Source organism: Ambystoma mexicanum, chromosome 4p (assembly GCF_040938575.1).
Source record: "Ambystoma mexicanum isolate Mex_15411 chromosome 4p, UKY_AmexF1_1, whole genome shotgun sequence".
NCBI classification, from domain to species: domain Eukaryota; kingdom Metazoa; phylum Chordata; class Amphibia; order Caudata; family Ambystomatidae; genus Ambystoma; species Ambystoma mexicanum.
In genome coordinates this window covers 1176554179-1176570752 of record NC_090927.1, presented here as the reverse complement: position 1 = coordinate 1176570752, position 16574 = coordinate 1176554179, and the positions used below count along the sequence as shown (strand labels likewise).

Genomic DNA, 16574 nt, shown 5'->3' with positions numbered 1-16574 from the left:
TAAAAGTATGCTACCGATTTCACATGCCTTACAATATTCTGTCATCCTACCAGCAGTCAGAATCAGATAAATTCTAGAATAAACTGAATGTGCTCCCGAGTAAAAGCTTTACTCCCTACTAGAAGGGTGTTCCAGCCTCCAACAATCCCTTAAATCATGCTCTAAAAGTAGATCTGCCAAAGCCAAGTGCTGCCTGTCCGCACCTCCTTTAGTAGCTTTCCCACTTCTGTCTAACGCCTCATCCAGCACAATATTAAAATCTCCACCTAAAACGTTATTCCTGGACCTCAAATCCTGTAACACCTGCGCCACTTTTCTGAAGAAAGACCCGTCATCCACCGAGGGAGCGTAAATATTACATAGACACCACAAGGCCCTGTATGTCCAGCAGCAGAGCAATTACCCTCCCCTCCTTGTCCGACACTTCTTTCAGAACTGTTACCGGAATATTCTTTCTGAACTATATAACCACACTTCTGGATTTAGTATTGAACGAGGCACCATAAACCGTCCCCACCCATTCTTTCTTCAATTCATCCAACTCATCCCTTTCCAAATGAGTCTCCTGTAAAAAACATATTTCTGATGTTTGTTAATCTGCTTAGAATCACATGCTGTGCATAGGTCCGACATCCAGTGGTCACTGCAGAGAATTGCATTTTGTTTTTCGTAGTCGAAAAGGGGACGTCGACAAGGCGTGTCTGTAAAACTATCCCTATAGTGACGTGCGTTGTACCCACAATCCCTCACGCGTCGAGGTCCCTCAGATTGTTTTTATCCGCCCAGCTACTGGTCGCCTTTATGCGGAGCTCCTCGAGAGAAATTGTCAAATAGTTTCTTCGACCTCTGGTCGTTTGTTATTAATATCAATAACATAGATCCCTCCCTCGACGCAGAGCTGTTTCTCCGCCGAGCAAGATCTTCGACGGAAGGACGAGCGGAGGGGATCCTTCGGCGCTGCCGAACACGTGGCCAGGCCTCGCCGGCCATACACAGTAGGGAGAGTGGGGTTTTGTGGTCTTTCTCTTTAAGAATGCCTTTCTATTTCCCGTCTCTCTCTTTCAAGGTCGTAGTCACACTTATTGCCCTCAGCTATGGAGAGGACGCCATTTAGGTTTTGCCCGCTTTGCAAGGGTAAATATACCTGGAAGGATAAGCACAAACGGTGCAGCCGTTGCTTACCCCTCGATCACCAGGAGGACGGCTGTGCGGCCTGTAAATTACTAAAGCCCAAAACTCTAAAAGACCGTAGGGTCAAAAGGTGGGCGGCCTACGCTATGTCTAGGCCTGACTCCTCGCCCGCTGCCGCCGCCGAGTGTAACGAGGACAGTGACTACACGGCCCCCGTAACGGAGGCTGTAGACCTCTCAAAGGAGCGTTCATGCTCCTCGTCGTCCGTCCCCGGCCCCGACAAGCCCGGCTCACGCCCAGCTTATGGGGATGAACACCCCAGCGACAAGGACGCACACGGAAAAACACCAAAGCACATACCCCCCGGCACGCATTCGTCGAAGACGAAGGCAGCCATAGCGCCAACGGGGACGCCGGGCCCACCGGCGTCTTCCGACCGTAAAGGTTGTCAGCCCTCCCCGCCACCGCTTCCGCGACAGACGACTGGGCATTCTAAAAATAAGGGCGCTAACACCAAAACCTCTGGCGACGCGCATCCAAAAGCGCTCGCATTGCCAACACGGACAAGGACTCAACGAGCAAGGATTCGACGACCAAAGGCTCGACGTTACATAGCGCGACGGCGACCGATCCCTCGGAAGAGAGAATGATCGCCGAAAGCCTCGCGCGCATAGCATCTAAGGACGGCCAGAGACGTACGGCGAGTGAGACGCCGAAGAACCGCGCACAAGGCCAAATATACGCCGAAAGCGCCGGGAAACAGATCGGGCCAGTTCCCGACGCCGACAGTAGGCCCTAGCCAGCGAGAAGGCTACTCAGAAGGCGAAGGCTCTCTTTCTTTCTTCGACGTTATGGGACAAAACCAGACAATTACAGGAGGAAGAAACTCCTTTTTCATTCCCAGACCGTCCTGGCCAACCTCAGTGGACCTTTGAAAGGTTCCAGACCTCTATGGATAAACTAGACAGGTTCATGTCCATCCCAGAAGGCAGGACACCCAAGAGACCAAGGGAGGCACCCCTTGAGAGTCCAAGGGCTAAATACCAGAAGTTTTATAACCCCATACAGGATGACCCCATACAGGAGGACATATACTCTCACAATCCCACTGAGGAAGATACCTTCTTCCAGGAGGAAGATGAGTTCACCTATGTTGAAGACCAACAAGATGAGGATGGTTTTCACGAGGAAACTAACCTATGTGAGGATGGATTCCAGGAGGACACAGGCGAGGGCGACCCAAATCCCTGGCAGTCACCGGCTAGGTCAACTTACACCGGCAGTAGCAGTATAGTCATCAGGCCTACTGAAACTACACCAGTCGGGAACTCTTCGCCTGTCGATGATCAACCCACCTTCAATGTACTGCTGAAGAAGGCAGCAGCAAATTTCGAAATTGAAACTGGGGAAATCACCCCAGATACCGATTTTGTGGAGAGGATTATCAAAGAACCCCCCCCCCCCCCACTAGCCAAATTATACCCATCCTCGCCACAGTTCAGAGACGTATTACACCTTCTCTTTCCACTCCTGCATTGCTGAGAGGGGTCAATCCGAGGATTGAGAAACTGTTCTCTCCCTCTCAATCAGACACATTATATATTAAGGGTCACTCAATCCCGGACTCCCTGGTCGTGACCAACACCAGGAAAAGAGCAGGAGTCCCACTATCTACCAGCGAGGGACCCCAGATAAAGAGGGGAAGAAGCTGTACGCCCTAGCCAAGAGAATCACCACCTCTGCAGCATTCTCTACCAGAATCGCCAATAATAATACCCTATTGGCAAGCTACGCCGATGCTCAATGGGCTAAGCTCAAACAGGACATCGAAGAAGTTCCCGAACCCCTAAGGACTTGTTTGCTAGATACAGTTAACGAGGGCTCTCTGGTCAATCAAAGCATCGTCAAGAATACCCTCGATGCAGCAGAGACGGCTGGCCGCACTTTGGTACAAGGAATTCTACTGAAGCGTCACGTCTGGCTTCGCAATTCCGGATTTAAGGCGGAAACACAAGCATCCCTTATTAATAAACCCATAGAGGAGTCCAACCTCTTTGGGAGAGCAGTGGATGACGCGCTGGAGAACGCGAAGAAAGAATTTGACACAATAAAGACCTTAGACCAAATTTCAAAACCCCCTAACAGGCTGGGATTTGGTAATAAGCGCTTTTTTCGTGGACAGCGCCAGCAACAAAACCAACAACAGTATTCTGCCAGCAACTACCAGGGTAATAGCGGCCAGTACAATCAGAGGGGTCAACGCCGTGGCAAAGGAAGAGGCCAGGGTTCCACCCCCAGAGGCTCCCAAGCCACCAACACCACCAAGTGACGCGAAGATTCGCGTCCCCTCCCATGCAACGCCGGTCGGGGGCCGGTTAACATCCTTTCTTCCAGCATGGGAGGGAATAACATCAGACCGCTGGGTACTTTCTACCGTAGCCCACGGCTACTGTATAGAGTTCAACAGTTCCCCAACATACAGACCCCCGAGGGGACGCCGCATGACACCAGAACACCTCGCCATCCTTCTCCAAGAAGTGGACCAACTGCTGGAAAAAGGAGCCATATAGGTTGTGCCTCGATCTCAGGTAATGGAAGGTATTTATTCAGTGTACTTCCTTGTACCCAAAAAGGACCTAACCATGCGCCCTGTATTAGATCTGCGCCCAGCGAACAAGTTTGTCAAACCCCAAAATTTTCGTATGGTGACCTTACAGGAAGTGATCCCACTGCTATCACAGGGAGATTACATGACAACACTGGCCATGAAAGATGCATACTTTCATATTTTAATGTTGCCAGCGAACAGAAAATACCTCAGGTTCATGATAGAGGGCAAACACTACCAGTTCAGAGTGCTACCCTTCGGCATAGCGTCTGCACCAAGGGTATTCACGAAAGTACTGGCAGTGGCAGCGGCCCACCTGTGCAGGTTATCCATCCCAGTATACCCTTACCTCGACGACTGGCTCATAACAGGGGATTCTTACGAAACGTGCTTCTCAAACACCCAAAAGACTGTAGACCTTTTGTTCCAACTGGGCTTCTCCAGCAACGAGAAGAAGTCCAGCTTAGCCCCCAGCCAAGTCAAACAATTCCTAGGGGCTCTAATTCGAACAAGGGACGGCCTCGTCTTCCCCTCCAATGAGAGGGTCCAAAATATGCTGTTTCAGATCCCCCAATATGTGGCAGGTCGAGAGGTGACAGTGCGCAAAGCGATGCGCTTGCTGGGAATGATGGTGTCGTGTATTTACTTGGTACCTCACGCGCGACTGCGCATGCGCCCAATGCAAGAGTGGCTCAACAGCCAGTGGTGTAAGGCCAGCGGACAATGGGACAATCTAGTGGTGGTCTCGCAGGCCTTGGTTCTCTCGCTACGGTGGTGGACAAAGGAGAACCTGATAATAGGAAAACCCTTTGCCACACCCGCGGTGGAGGCCACTCTAACCACGGACGCATCCCTCGCAGGATGGGGGGCTCACCTATCCCATCAAACTGCTCACGGAGTGTGGACTCCGAGCGTAGCGTCCAAGCACATAAACCTACTGGAGCTACTGGCGGTGTTCAAAGCACTAAAAGCCTTCCAGGAACACCTACAAGGGAAGACAGTGATGGTCCTTACAGACAGCACCTCAGCCATGTACTACATCAACAAGCAGGGGGGCACCCACTCTCCAGGACTGTCCAAACTGTCCCAGAATATATGGAAGTGGGCTCTCAAACACATGTTCCTACTGTCACAACACGTACCAGGGGAACTCAATCTGCTAGCAGACGAACTCAGCAGAGACTTCCCCCTGCCTGAAGAGTACGAATGGCGATTGCACGAAGACATCGTCTTAGACGTCTTCACGCAATGGGGATTCCCGGAAATAGACCTGTTCGCAACTCTGGAGAACTCACAATGCCAAAGTTACGCCTCCAGGTACCCCCAGAACCAGTCCAAGGGGAACGGTCTGTCGATTCAATGGTCAGGGAAATTTGTCTACGCCTTTTCCCCCCGACTCCCCTTCTCAACAAAGTTGTGCACAAGATGCACCAGGAACAAGTTACCATGATACTAGTGGCCCCAATGTGGGCCCGGCAGCCATGGTTCACTCACTTGATGGAGATGTCCCTATCTCCCCCAGTGAAACTTCCCTGCCCGTACAACATGCTGTCACAGGACAAGGGAAGGACAATGCATCCATGCCCTCAGACCATGAACTTAGCAGCCTGGCTCCTGAGATCATAGAATTTGGGGATCTACAACTTCCGCAGAGATGTATGGACATCCTCAGGGAAGCCAGAAAACCTAATACTCGCCACTGCTATTCTAGCAAGTGGAGAAAATTTGTCATCTGGTGTAGAGGAAAGAGCATCAACCCGGTTGACTGCTCTCCCACACATATTGTTCTGTACTTGACCCATTTACTGGATTCAGGTCTAGTGTTCAATTCCATTAAAGTCCACCTGGCGGCACTTTCTGCATACACCACTTCCCAACTTAGTGTTGTGGTGGAAGATACCAGTTATCAAGGCCTTCATGGAGGGGGTAAAGAGAATACACCCTCCGATAGCTAACGCAGCTCCCGGATGGGACTTAAATGTGGTACTTTCCAGACTCATGGGCTCGCCATTTGAACCCATGCACAAGGCAACTCTTAAAGACCTCACTCTTAAGACTGCTTTCCTAATAGCTATCACCTCCATTAGGAGAGTAAGTGAACTACAGGCTCTTTCTGTTCTAGACCCCTTCGTAACAGTTCACAAAGATAAGGTGGTTCTACGCACACACCCAAGGTTTGCACCGAAATTCATCTAGAAATTCCATGTAAACCAGTCAATAGAACTACCAACGTTCTTTCAAAACCCTTCCAACTTGGGAGAAAAAAAGTCTGCATACACTGGATGTACGCAGAGCTGTCATGTTCTACATGGAAAGAACCAGGCCACTGAGAAAGACTAATCAGTTCTTTGTCTCGGTGGCAGCAGGAAGAGAAGGAGATGCAGTCTCAAAGTCCACTAGATCTAGATGGATTGTTCAATGCATCACTCTCTGTTACACTCTTGCTAAGAGAGAACTACCCTTCAAGCCAAGAGCACATTCTACTCGAGGCACTGGGGCTTCCATAGCTTTCATTGCAAATGTTCCCCTTGAGTCCATTTGCAAAGCGGCAACCTGGAGTTCTGTGCACTCCTTTACAAAACACTACTGTCTAGATGCACACTCTAGATCTGACTCCCAGGTGGGACAGGCAGTATTAAGACATCTTTTCTCTACTGTTCCTTCTCATAACCCACCGCCAACTCCGGGTACTGCTCGCTAGTCTATGCACAGCATGTGATTCTAAGCAGATTAACGAACATCAGAAGACAATGCATTACTTACCGTAAAAGCATTTCTGATGGTTGTATCTTCTTAGATTCACATGCGCCCACCCTTCCTCCCCGCTCGGATGGAAGGAACATAGACATCTTTCTACATCTCTCTCTTTTCTGTACTCACTCACGTATAGAAGGCTCCCTCAGGGCAGAAAAAATACAGAGTGACCTCGACGCGTGAGGGATTGTGGGTACAACGCACGTCACTATAGGGATAGTGTTACAGACACGCCTTGTCGACGTCCCCTTTTCGACTACGAAAAACAAATTCAATACTCTGCAGTGACCACTGGATGTCGGACCTACGCACAGCATGTGAATCTAAGCAGATACAACCATCAGAAATGCTTTTACGGTAAGTAATGCATTGTCATCACCCTTGAGCTCATCCAAAAATGGCAAAACATTCATCCTCTTTTAAACATTATTCAATCGATTCACATTCCAAGACACCAACCTCAATTCCTCACCCATCATTCCCACTGCAGTTCTTTCCTACCTAACAACCAAAGTCTCTGAAAACAGTTGAAAAGATCTTGGCAAAATATACCCACCCACACCCCGAAAGCCCCACCCACCCCCGCTGAAACAGATGAAGTTAGTCAACCACAACAACAAACCCATGTAGCAATGCAAACAAACAAAATGTTTGTTTCCCCATTCAATATGAACCCTGTCCGAAACTTCATAACACAAACAAAAATATCTGAAAACCCCTAGCATCTTTAACAAACTCCACCTAATATCAACCCACTTCCCGTCAAACTCGACAATTCACAGAGGTAAAATAGAAATAAACTATCAAATAATGGTTTGTAAGAGGTATCAAATAATGGTTTGTAAGAGGCATGAAAAGTGTAAAGTTAAAACCTTTTGTTGGCGATTACACAATGTTCCATTAGAACAAGTAGCCAACTATAAGTATTTGGGCACCTTTGTAGTGGATACTTTACCAAGTATTGACCCTGACATAGAGATCCAGGGCAAATTACGGTCCTTAATTGCGCAAGCAAAGATACTTATGGCCAAATTTGGCAAATTCACGTGTAAACATATTCTCACCTTCTTTCTTCAGAAGGTGACGCCAATCTTGACCTATGGGTCTGAGGCTCGTAGTCCTAAACCTGTGGAGTGGTGGGATAGAATTGAATCCTTGTTTTGGAAACAAGTACTACATCTGCCCGCTTGCACACCTCTACCATTGATTCGATTTGAATTGGGATCTCTCTCATTGTTTTCATTCGTAATTTGGAAATATTGTGCCTTTTTCCGTAAATGTCTATTGTCCTTAGAGCGATCAGACATTTTGGGAAAGGTGGCCTGTCATCTTTTAGAACAAAATCAGGCCTTTTCAAAACAATGGTGCACTTTTACTATGAATGCAATGTCTGATGCCTCAGTTGATTTGGAGTTACTTTTGAACAATGAAGCTCGTGCCAAAATGAAGGTTCAGCAACATGATTGGATTCTGACCCAAAATAAATGCCTCAACTACAAGGATTTTGATCGAGCGCTATTTGGGCACAAGCAATGTAGAACAATGTCTGACTATTTGGCCAAATCTCCTTGCTCAAAGACTCGTCAGAAGTTTCTCAGTTTTCGATTGAACCTTTGGCTGACATTAGATGTTCAGGCACGAAGAAATCAAATTATGCAATCAGAAAATGTATGTCGCTTTTGTAAGGTTATTGACAAAAGAGAAACGCTGGAGCATTGTCTAGTGTTTTGCACAAACTTAGCCACTATTCGACAAAAATGCTTTGGAAATTTCTTTGAAGACCAAAATGTTCATTTTAATAAGAACTTATGGCATTGTATCTTTTCAGCAACTGCCCTAAAGACCAAAATAGCAATTGTGCGATTTTTGGATGAAATATTTAGTGTACACCCATAGTTAGTGTAATTGAGAAGCACTAAATCTGATTTTTAACTGTAGTGAATGAACAAACTGTAAATCCTTTATGAATTTATGAATTGTAGTATTTTGATATTGTGATACCTGATATTTGAAAGGTTGATTTTATTAACCATATAAATAAAAATAAAAAAAAATAAAAAAACTGTCACCTATCCCACATAACATCAAACCTACCCCACTCCGCCCACACACCTAGACACACCCCACGCGCTCCGAACCCCTCCACTGCAACCAAGAAACACCCAATATTCCTTCAGTTCATTATAAAGAAACTCAAAGGTAGCCACCTATACCACCCCCCTACCCACCCCGCCTATCAGGAATCTTGCATGTCCGGCAAAGAACAACATTCACATTACGAACACCTCTCAGTTTATCAGTTCAGATACAAACAAACGCTCAAAAATACAATTTTCCTTTGAAGCACACCTAGCCAAGAGGAACCACAAATCCATCCCAAAACCCCCATCTCATCGGCATTCAGGGAAATTGTTGAGACTCCCACATTCATTACCATAAAATAGCAAGTAGCAGCCCCATACCACCCAACATACTCCACCTAACCCAGACCAGCCCACCTTTAACATATAATAACCCATGGGATCAACAAGAGCAGCGTATGATCTCCAGACCTGAAACATCAAAGATCATTACACCGCAGATATTGACAATTGCTCTCACCCAACTATATATAATCTGCATTGCCTACACTAAATAAAATCATCTGAATATTGTCACTGCTAACATAAAAATAGAAGTAGGCAAATAGACTTGGATACACCACTGCCTACAAACTGGTCTACAAGTGTGCATCCATATATATCTTCGACCCCTGAACCGCACAAACAGTTTTAGAACAGTTCTCAAGCTGCAGCCACAAACGTGCACTGTGATGAACCATGCGCGAAGTTAAAGATGTTAAAGAAGCACAGATACCGTCCACACACATCGATCAACAGCCCGCAGCAATCTTGATGTACTACATGCACTTCATACTTTATGCGTTCAGAAACGAGTCCTGCACCAGCACAGTTTTGAATGATACTCCTAAATGTCCCGTAGATTCAATCGAAAATGAAGGTGCTAGAGCTGAAATGCACCACAGGCTGTGGGATTCGTCATCAGATATGATTGCATGTGAAGTCTGCGCACCCTATTCGGAGTCCCTCCAAGTCTGTCAACTGTGATGAAAGAGCCGTAAAATAACAGACATGGAGGCAACTAGACCTAATCGATCCGGTTCAACCCTTGTAATAGATCCCTCCCCTCACCCACCCACCAGAAGCAACCCCTAGAGTCTGCATGTCGGCGGCCTCCAGTGAATGAGGGCAGAACACCCAAGGACTAATAAACAACACCGGGATGGGCAGTCGCTGTAAACAAGGGTGCCCAACAAATGCATCCCCAGCCGGCAGTACCTACTCAGCAGTCCTCATTCAAATCCATAAGGCTCCACACAAATCCGTTTCTCCCGCCGTAGACTCGTCAGCCAGGGAGAGCGCAGCTGGATCCTGAATGAGGCGTCCACGGTGCCACCAATCTCTTGTTAGCAAGTCCATCCGTGCACGAATGATGAGAGGCAACAGAACAGAAGATGTCACGTGATGCACGCCACATCACGTGACTTCCACATCCATCCAGGACCCTTCCTCGAAAATCCTCCGCAATATACCGTGAGCGGACCGATGCACGAGCAGAGTAAGTGCATTTATTTCAAAATGAAAACGTTTAACTGTGGGCTTCATGAAGTGCAATTTTGTCATAACAAAGCGAACTGAGATGATTTATAAACTCCAAAATAAAACAATAAAATAAAAATAATACACCAAAGTACCTTCAAATGTCTCTGTTGAGTAAATGTTCCAGCCAACTCACTGCTTCCTTTGCATCTGAGGTGGATTTATTCCTACCAGGGAGCACAAGAGTTAGGATATTATTCCTATTCAGGAAAGCCTTCACCCCATCAAGTTTAGCCATATCTTTAGCCTCCTTAAAAGATTTCCGTATGGCCAAAGATTCCTTGGGAAAATCCGGGTAAAGGAAAATCTGTTTCCCCTTATAGAAGACTTTGCCTTTCATCCTTGCAAGCCTGAGCACCTCCTCTTTAATCCTTGTGCAAATAAAGGAGATGAGGATTTGTCTTGTTTTAGGGCCACTCTTTCTGCCAACCCTATAAGCGTTATCCAGGTCACCCAGAGTAATCTGGTCATATTGCAGGGAGGTTTTTAGGATGTCCAACACAAGTTTCAATAAATCTTCTGAATTATCCTCCAACACCAACCAGCCTCAGATTCCTGGCTCTAATTTTCAAATCCAGCTCCAGATGTTTATCTCTCCCTTTCTGAACCTCCTCCTTCAGGCTGTTATATGCTCTGAAGCTACCAGCCATTTCAGTGGAGATGGATGCAGACCCATTTTCTAAGGCTGAAACTTGACAGTTTAGTTGGGAAATCTTCAGGGACATATCCTCCATAGTAGATTTGACATCCCCCCCTATATATTGCACAACTTTTCCAAGTTCCTGGGCCATCTTCAACAGCAAAGAGTATATATCCTGCGTGCTTGGCGTCTCTTCCATCCCCAAAGCTGATTTTGATTTCCTGGGGATTGGATTTTCCGCAGTTTCAATTTTCTTTTTAGAGTTCATAATCTCAATAATCACCAAGGGGAGAGGGTCAGGAGCTACAGGATTATTCTGCTGCCTCTGCTGCCTGCATTCTGGACGTTAATGATTTGAATGAAATATTAAATGACATTTTGTTATAGAACAAATAGTCTCAAGCACCTTCAATACCGTAGTTATTAAGTATTTAAACAGGTGAAGAAGAGTCTGACTTGATATGAGTGCAGAGGGTATACAACAGGTGTCTGTGATTACATAGTTTGTTTGCTTAAAGGGTTCTTTATATAGGGACACGCTGACTCACCCTCTGACTTTCTAGCACCAAGTATTATCAAAAATATATTTGACTTAATTTTTGTAATTAAAATTGGTATCAGTAATTCACATTTGATTGCCCCTGGTATCCATAACAGTTTTGATTTTCAAGCCATAAGGCATGGACTCTTTGAGACCAGCCAAACCACTATGGAGTGTGCTGAAACGGGTGTAGAGCTCTTCTTGGCCCTGGGCTGCACATAACCTTTCCTGTGGGGGTGGCCCTGGGAGTCTGGTGGTTTTGGAGGTCAACCTGATTAGCTGGACACCAACACCTTTGTTTGGATCACCCCCTATCCCCTCTTGTCTCATAGAGGGCTGGCTTGTGTCATCATCCTCTGTGCATGTCTCATATCTATGACCGTTTCTACACTCCTCTCAGATTTTTGGAAGAATAGCGGGTGTAATTACCTGCTGGAGGTTATTGATTTTTTTTGGGGGAGATTTTACTGCATTTCAGGATCAGATTTGGCCATGCTGGGTGTAAGGCTTGGCTGTGGTTCAGGTTTTCAGCTGCCTTCTGCTCTATCCTCATCCTACCCACTGATCTTCTCACGATGAAACCATTTTCCGGGCCATATTACCACAGCTTGCTGTTTTACTGCTAGTTTTTACTGCCTCAGAGTCCCTCCTTGGTGTTGGAAGCTGCTGTTGCCTGGTGGGTATTTTGACCCCAATAACACATGTGACGAATCCTTGGATGTCGTCACTTCTCCCCAAGGTGGAGCCCCTACCAATGAGGCCAGAGAGGTGAGGCTGCTACCTGATAGCTCCACTGTGGTGGTAACTCAGCGGGAGGATCTCATGGGGAGGGACCCCCCTGTAGGAGCAGAGAATGCGGTGTACACCATTCCACCCCCCACCTACCCCACCTTTGCATTGTCCTCCCCTTGTACATGTTTCAAGTAACCAAAATCATATGTACTGCGAAAAGGAAGAATCTAGTAAACCCATGGGAGAAGTATAAAACACATACTGAGATGAGAAAGAGTCTAGCCTACCCAATGGGAGGAATACAGGATTGGCACTGAGACAAGGAGGCCATGCAGAGGCATGAAAAGCACTTTTGGAACCACTAATGAACGTTCTAGTGGTTCACAATTTCCTATTGGTCAAGTCCTGTTCAAAACAGAGAAGGGGAAGAGGAGAGCATCCCTCCTGAGAGGAACTTTATGCGCAGGGAACGCTTACGCCGCTAGCAAATCAAAGGGCTTGGAGACAAGTTTACCGAGTGGGCAGAGGTGGCCTCGAATGGTCGACCGTGGAAGGACCATCTAGCCAACCAGAACGAGGGAAACCTGGGGACCACGTGGGTGGGTGAAGACGTGCATGCTGTTGGCCATCAAATCTGCAGAGCCACCGCAGCACCAGAAAAGGCAAAGGAAGCCGCAAGAAGCCCGAAACGGAACACAGACAAGCCTGAGACAAACCGGCGAGCGTCTACAAGCCCCAGACACGTAACGGGGTTGGCAGTATGCATGGTGGAGCTATAAAATGGGCTCAAAGCAACAAGGCTTTGGTCTGGGACCCACACACGAGAAGGAACGTTAGTCAGTCATCTTCATAGTCACAGTATCTGGCAGGCTAGTGAACCAGGTCTGCCACACTATCGGAATAGAATGTTACGCGTCAGGGACCCACAAGACTGAGAGTCAAGTCTACGTTGGAGAAGTGAAAAAAATCATAGAGACCAGGGGAAGGGAGTCATTCCCTCTGGTGTCGTGAACTGTAAAGTGAGCTTGAGAAAAAGCCTGGGCTAGGGAGGAATTCCCCTGGCCTTTTCTCAGGCTCACATTAGTTTATTTATAAAGCGCACCTAACCCTGAGGTATCTGGGCGCATATGCTTGATCATTAGGCAGTGGTTACAAGAGCAGAGCATAAAGCGGAAGACTTGTTACAAGTATACAATGTAGGTTAAGAAGTAGAAAATATGATACAAATAGCACAAATGATACAGATAATATGATACATGTAGCAAAGGGGGGGAGAGTTAGAAAAACAGGGGTATTTAATCACAGGGCTTGTGCGAAGAGCCAAGCTTTTGCTTATTTTCTGAAAGTCCAGAAGGAAGGTTCTGCTCTAAGTGCTGAAGGCAAGGAGTTCTAGAGCTTGGCTGCTAGCACCAGGAAGTTGTGTTGTGAACTGTAAAGTGAGCCTGAGAAGAGGCCAGGGGAAGGGCGACTTTCTCCCTGGTGTTGTGAATTGGGATAGTAAAAGCCAAGAGTGTCAGAACAAAGACGAGGAATGTCGGGGGGGGGGGGGAGGAGTAATTCCCCTGACATTGTAAAAACACTGAGAACAAGATAACTTGAGAAGGGAGGCATTCTACAGGAACCCAGTGGTGAAGAAACTACTATGGGCTATATGGAATGTTGATGTTTGAACTGGAACGTTACTGCTTTACAATATGGAACATTGTTTTGTACCTTGGAAAGGTGTTCAAACCCGGGGAAGGAAGTCATTCGCCCAGGATAAGATCCCACCAAAGGGATTGGAACTGTGGTCTGTTGTCCAGATGATGGGAGCCATTCTTCTGGACCAATAAGACCCACAACTTAATTAGTTTAGTTAAAAGTGTAAGGTACAGAAGAAGGTTTTTGACACGGGATGGTGGACTCCTGATTTATGTGGACATCCTGAATCCATAGTATTTTAGTTGAGGTAGGGAAACCCCTCTTGCAGTAGGGAGAGATAGGTTTTCTCTTTATTTTCTGGTATAATACAAGTTCATGCCAACATCCATGCCACCTGTGTGCCAGTCTCCTCTTCCTGCACCCTTACCTCATCTACTCACCCAGACCTTCCTGGGTCGCCCCACAATACTAGTCTTTGAGGAGCTGGGTTCTGTTTGTGGGCTGCAATCCCCTGTTTGTCCAGCTACTGGAACCTGCTTTGCTAGTTTTATGGTCCACCTGGGGCCACCACTCATTCCATTCACTTCTGGCTGGTGGGAACCACTCCAAGGAAGGACATTAGTTCGTCTTTTGGGCTGTCGGTGTCATCGTTGGTCTGGCGGTTCAAGTGCCTAGTTGACCAGATCCCTTATCGCCCTGCAAAAAAGCAGCTGTAATAATTTAAATATTTCACCTTACTGGAACAATCCTTTCTGGAACAATGCTGAGGAGCCGGGAGCATAGTTCAGCTGCAACACATTTGTTTTGGAACCAAGACCGTGCAGGGCAGGATAGGTTCAAATCCCAGTCCTGCGCTTAGAGACTGGTCTCCGGTATTGAGCATGTTATAAAAGATTAATTCAATGACCATGAGTAGAGACTTCTGAGCCCTGAGCTGGTTGTTTATTCTCGGTACTTAACTTCAGGGATCCTTTGTTTGTGGTCGACGATTTATACAGGCATGGTTCAACCTCATTTCCCAAATGCATTGGGACTGAATCCTGCTTGGCCTTATCTCCTCCCAGAGTTGCTGGGCTCAAACATTTCCCTTGATCGTTTCAAGGATGTGGTCTTTGGTGTCCCTTGGGGTGGGTTGCCTGGTACCACCCCATGCCCTAGTGCCCATGGCACAAATGGCAGTTAAAAGGAAAAGAAATAATGGTTACTGTAATCTCCTAGCAATCCCGTAAGACATTCTTCACAGGTTAAATGATAAATGTTATAAATGTATAGCCCTTTATTTTGTTCTAATTATTGGTTATTTTATTCTGTATGTTATTTGTGCTTGTTCCCTTTTCTCTCTATAGGTTTCATTTCTCTCATGTCTGTTTTAGTTATGGCTTAAATTGTTGTTTCCATCCTTCAAGGGAACCGATCCAAAATTGACTGCAAAAACAAATTGTCAGTATGAAATTGAATGGGTGACTGAATATGCCTGTCACAGGGATTACCTTGAAACCAAAGAATGTGCTTTAACCAGCAGTCAACACGATGTCTCCATTGACCTCTCTCCACTGCAAAATGCACCAGGTACATACATCGCCTATCTCTTAATTTTTTCAGGCATGTCCTAATTTGCTTTTTTTCCCCTGTAAATTCATATTCAAACTAGATTTTATCGCAATGTGTTCATTTTATTGAAAATGTACATAAATTATAAAATCACAAAAAAGCAATTTGGATTAAAATGTATCAAATACCGATTTGTCAGTAATGTGTTTATGCTCCTGTGTTTTCATCTGATCTATCGAACCATATAATAAAAGGCCAGATGTATGTTTGTCCCTGTTTGTTTGATGCAGTAGCTTCACCTGTTGTCCTACTGTGTCAATGAAAACCTGCACTTTGGTCTGTACACTAATTAGTTAATAATGTGCCAGTACTTTGACGCCTATGAAATTAACTTCTAATGTTGATGCCCTCCTCCCACTAATTCCTCATCTAAAGAAACATCCTGCCAGCAGCATTACCCTTTTTCATACTTTCAGCTACCATAGAGACATAGTGTTGCTTGTTTCCGGATCGTTGGCCGCTATTAGTTGGCATGTGATGCCATGGATGAGATAAGGGTCTGCCTGCGTCCCAGGACCTTGGTTCCCTTTTCCCCAGTTCCTCATGCTGCCTTCGAAAAGCCATCACCCTATTTTGGTTAATTCTTACATTTAAAAAAAATATTTATTAGTGTTTGGTTTACAAGAAATCTTTCACATTAACAATAAAACCAATTAGCACACAGTGTCCCCAGATCCACCCTTCACTTAAATACAACACATTTAAAACCAATCACACTCCACAAATCCCCCATTGTTTAATGCGTACCAAAGCAAAGGATGGCCTTCTTGAAGCCCCTAACGTTCCTATGATATAAGATATTGATACAATCCTGAGTCGTCTAGCAATAGCAACCACATCCTTTGCTGAGCAGCCCTTAAGGGAATCAATCCCCAAGGGACATCCCTGTTCACTGACCATCGTGCCACCATGATATAATTTATGATTGTAAAGCCAACCCCAGGAAAATATCATCCATGAATCTAAGCAAGGCAGTGGTTTGACTCTTTCGACACTTATGTATACCACCATTCATCTGGAGACGGCGAGGCAAAATGATTAAATATTGTGCTAAGGCATAATGTTATTTTCTCAGTCGGCCCCTGACAGGACAATGTTAAGTGATAAAGATTTTTTGGTATCCTCATTTTCTTTTTCTTGTTTTCTCAGAATCTTCAATTAACATCCAATTCCTGACACAATTTCCTATTTATCAACACCTCCTTCGGTAATAAATTTAGCCTGAATCTCAAAAATGTTGCTCGCATTGAACTGCAA

The 16574-nt window shown here is 46.0% G+C and overlaps 1 protein-coding gene across 1 annotated transcript in view; it reads left to right on the top strand.

The window, feature by feature from the left end:
• Window positions 1-16574, top strand: part of IGF2R (insulin like growth factor 2 receptor) — a 2762372-nt gene that overhangs the window by 255367 nt on the left and 2490431 nt on the right. The window contains 1 exon segment of the mRNA XM_069606818.1: window positions 15113-15275. Within this exon segment, the coding sequence (XP_069462919.1) occupies window positions 15113-15275 (163 nt within the window).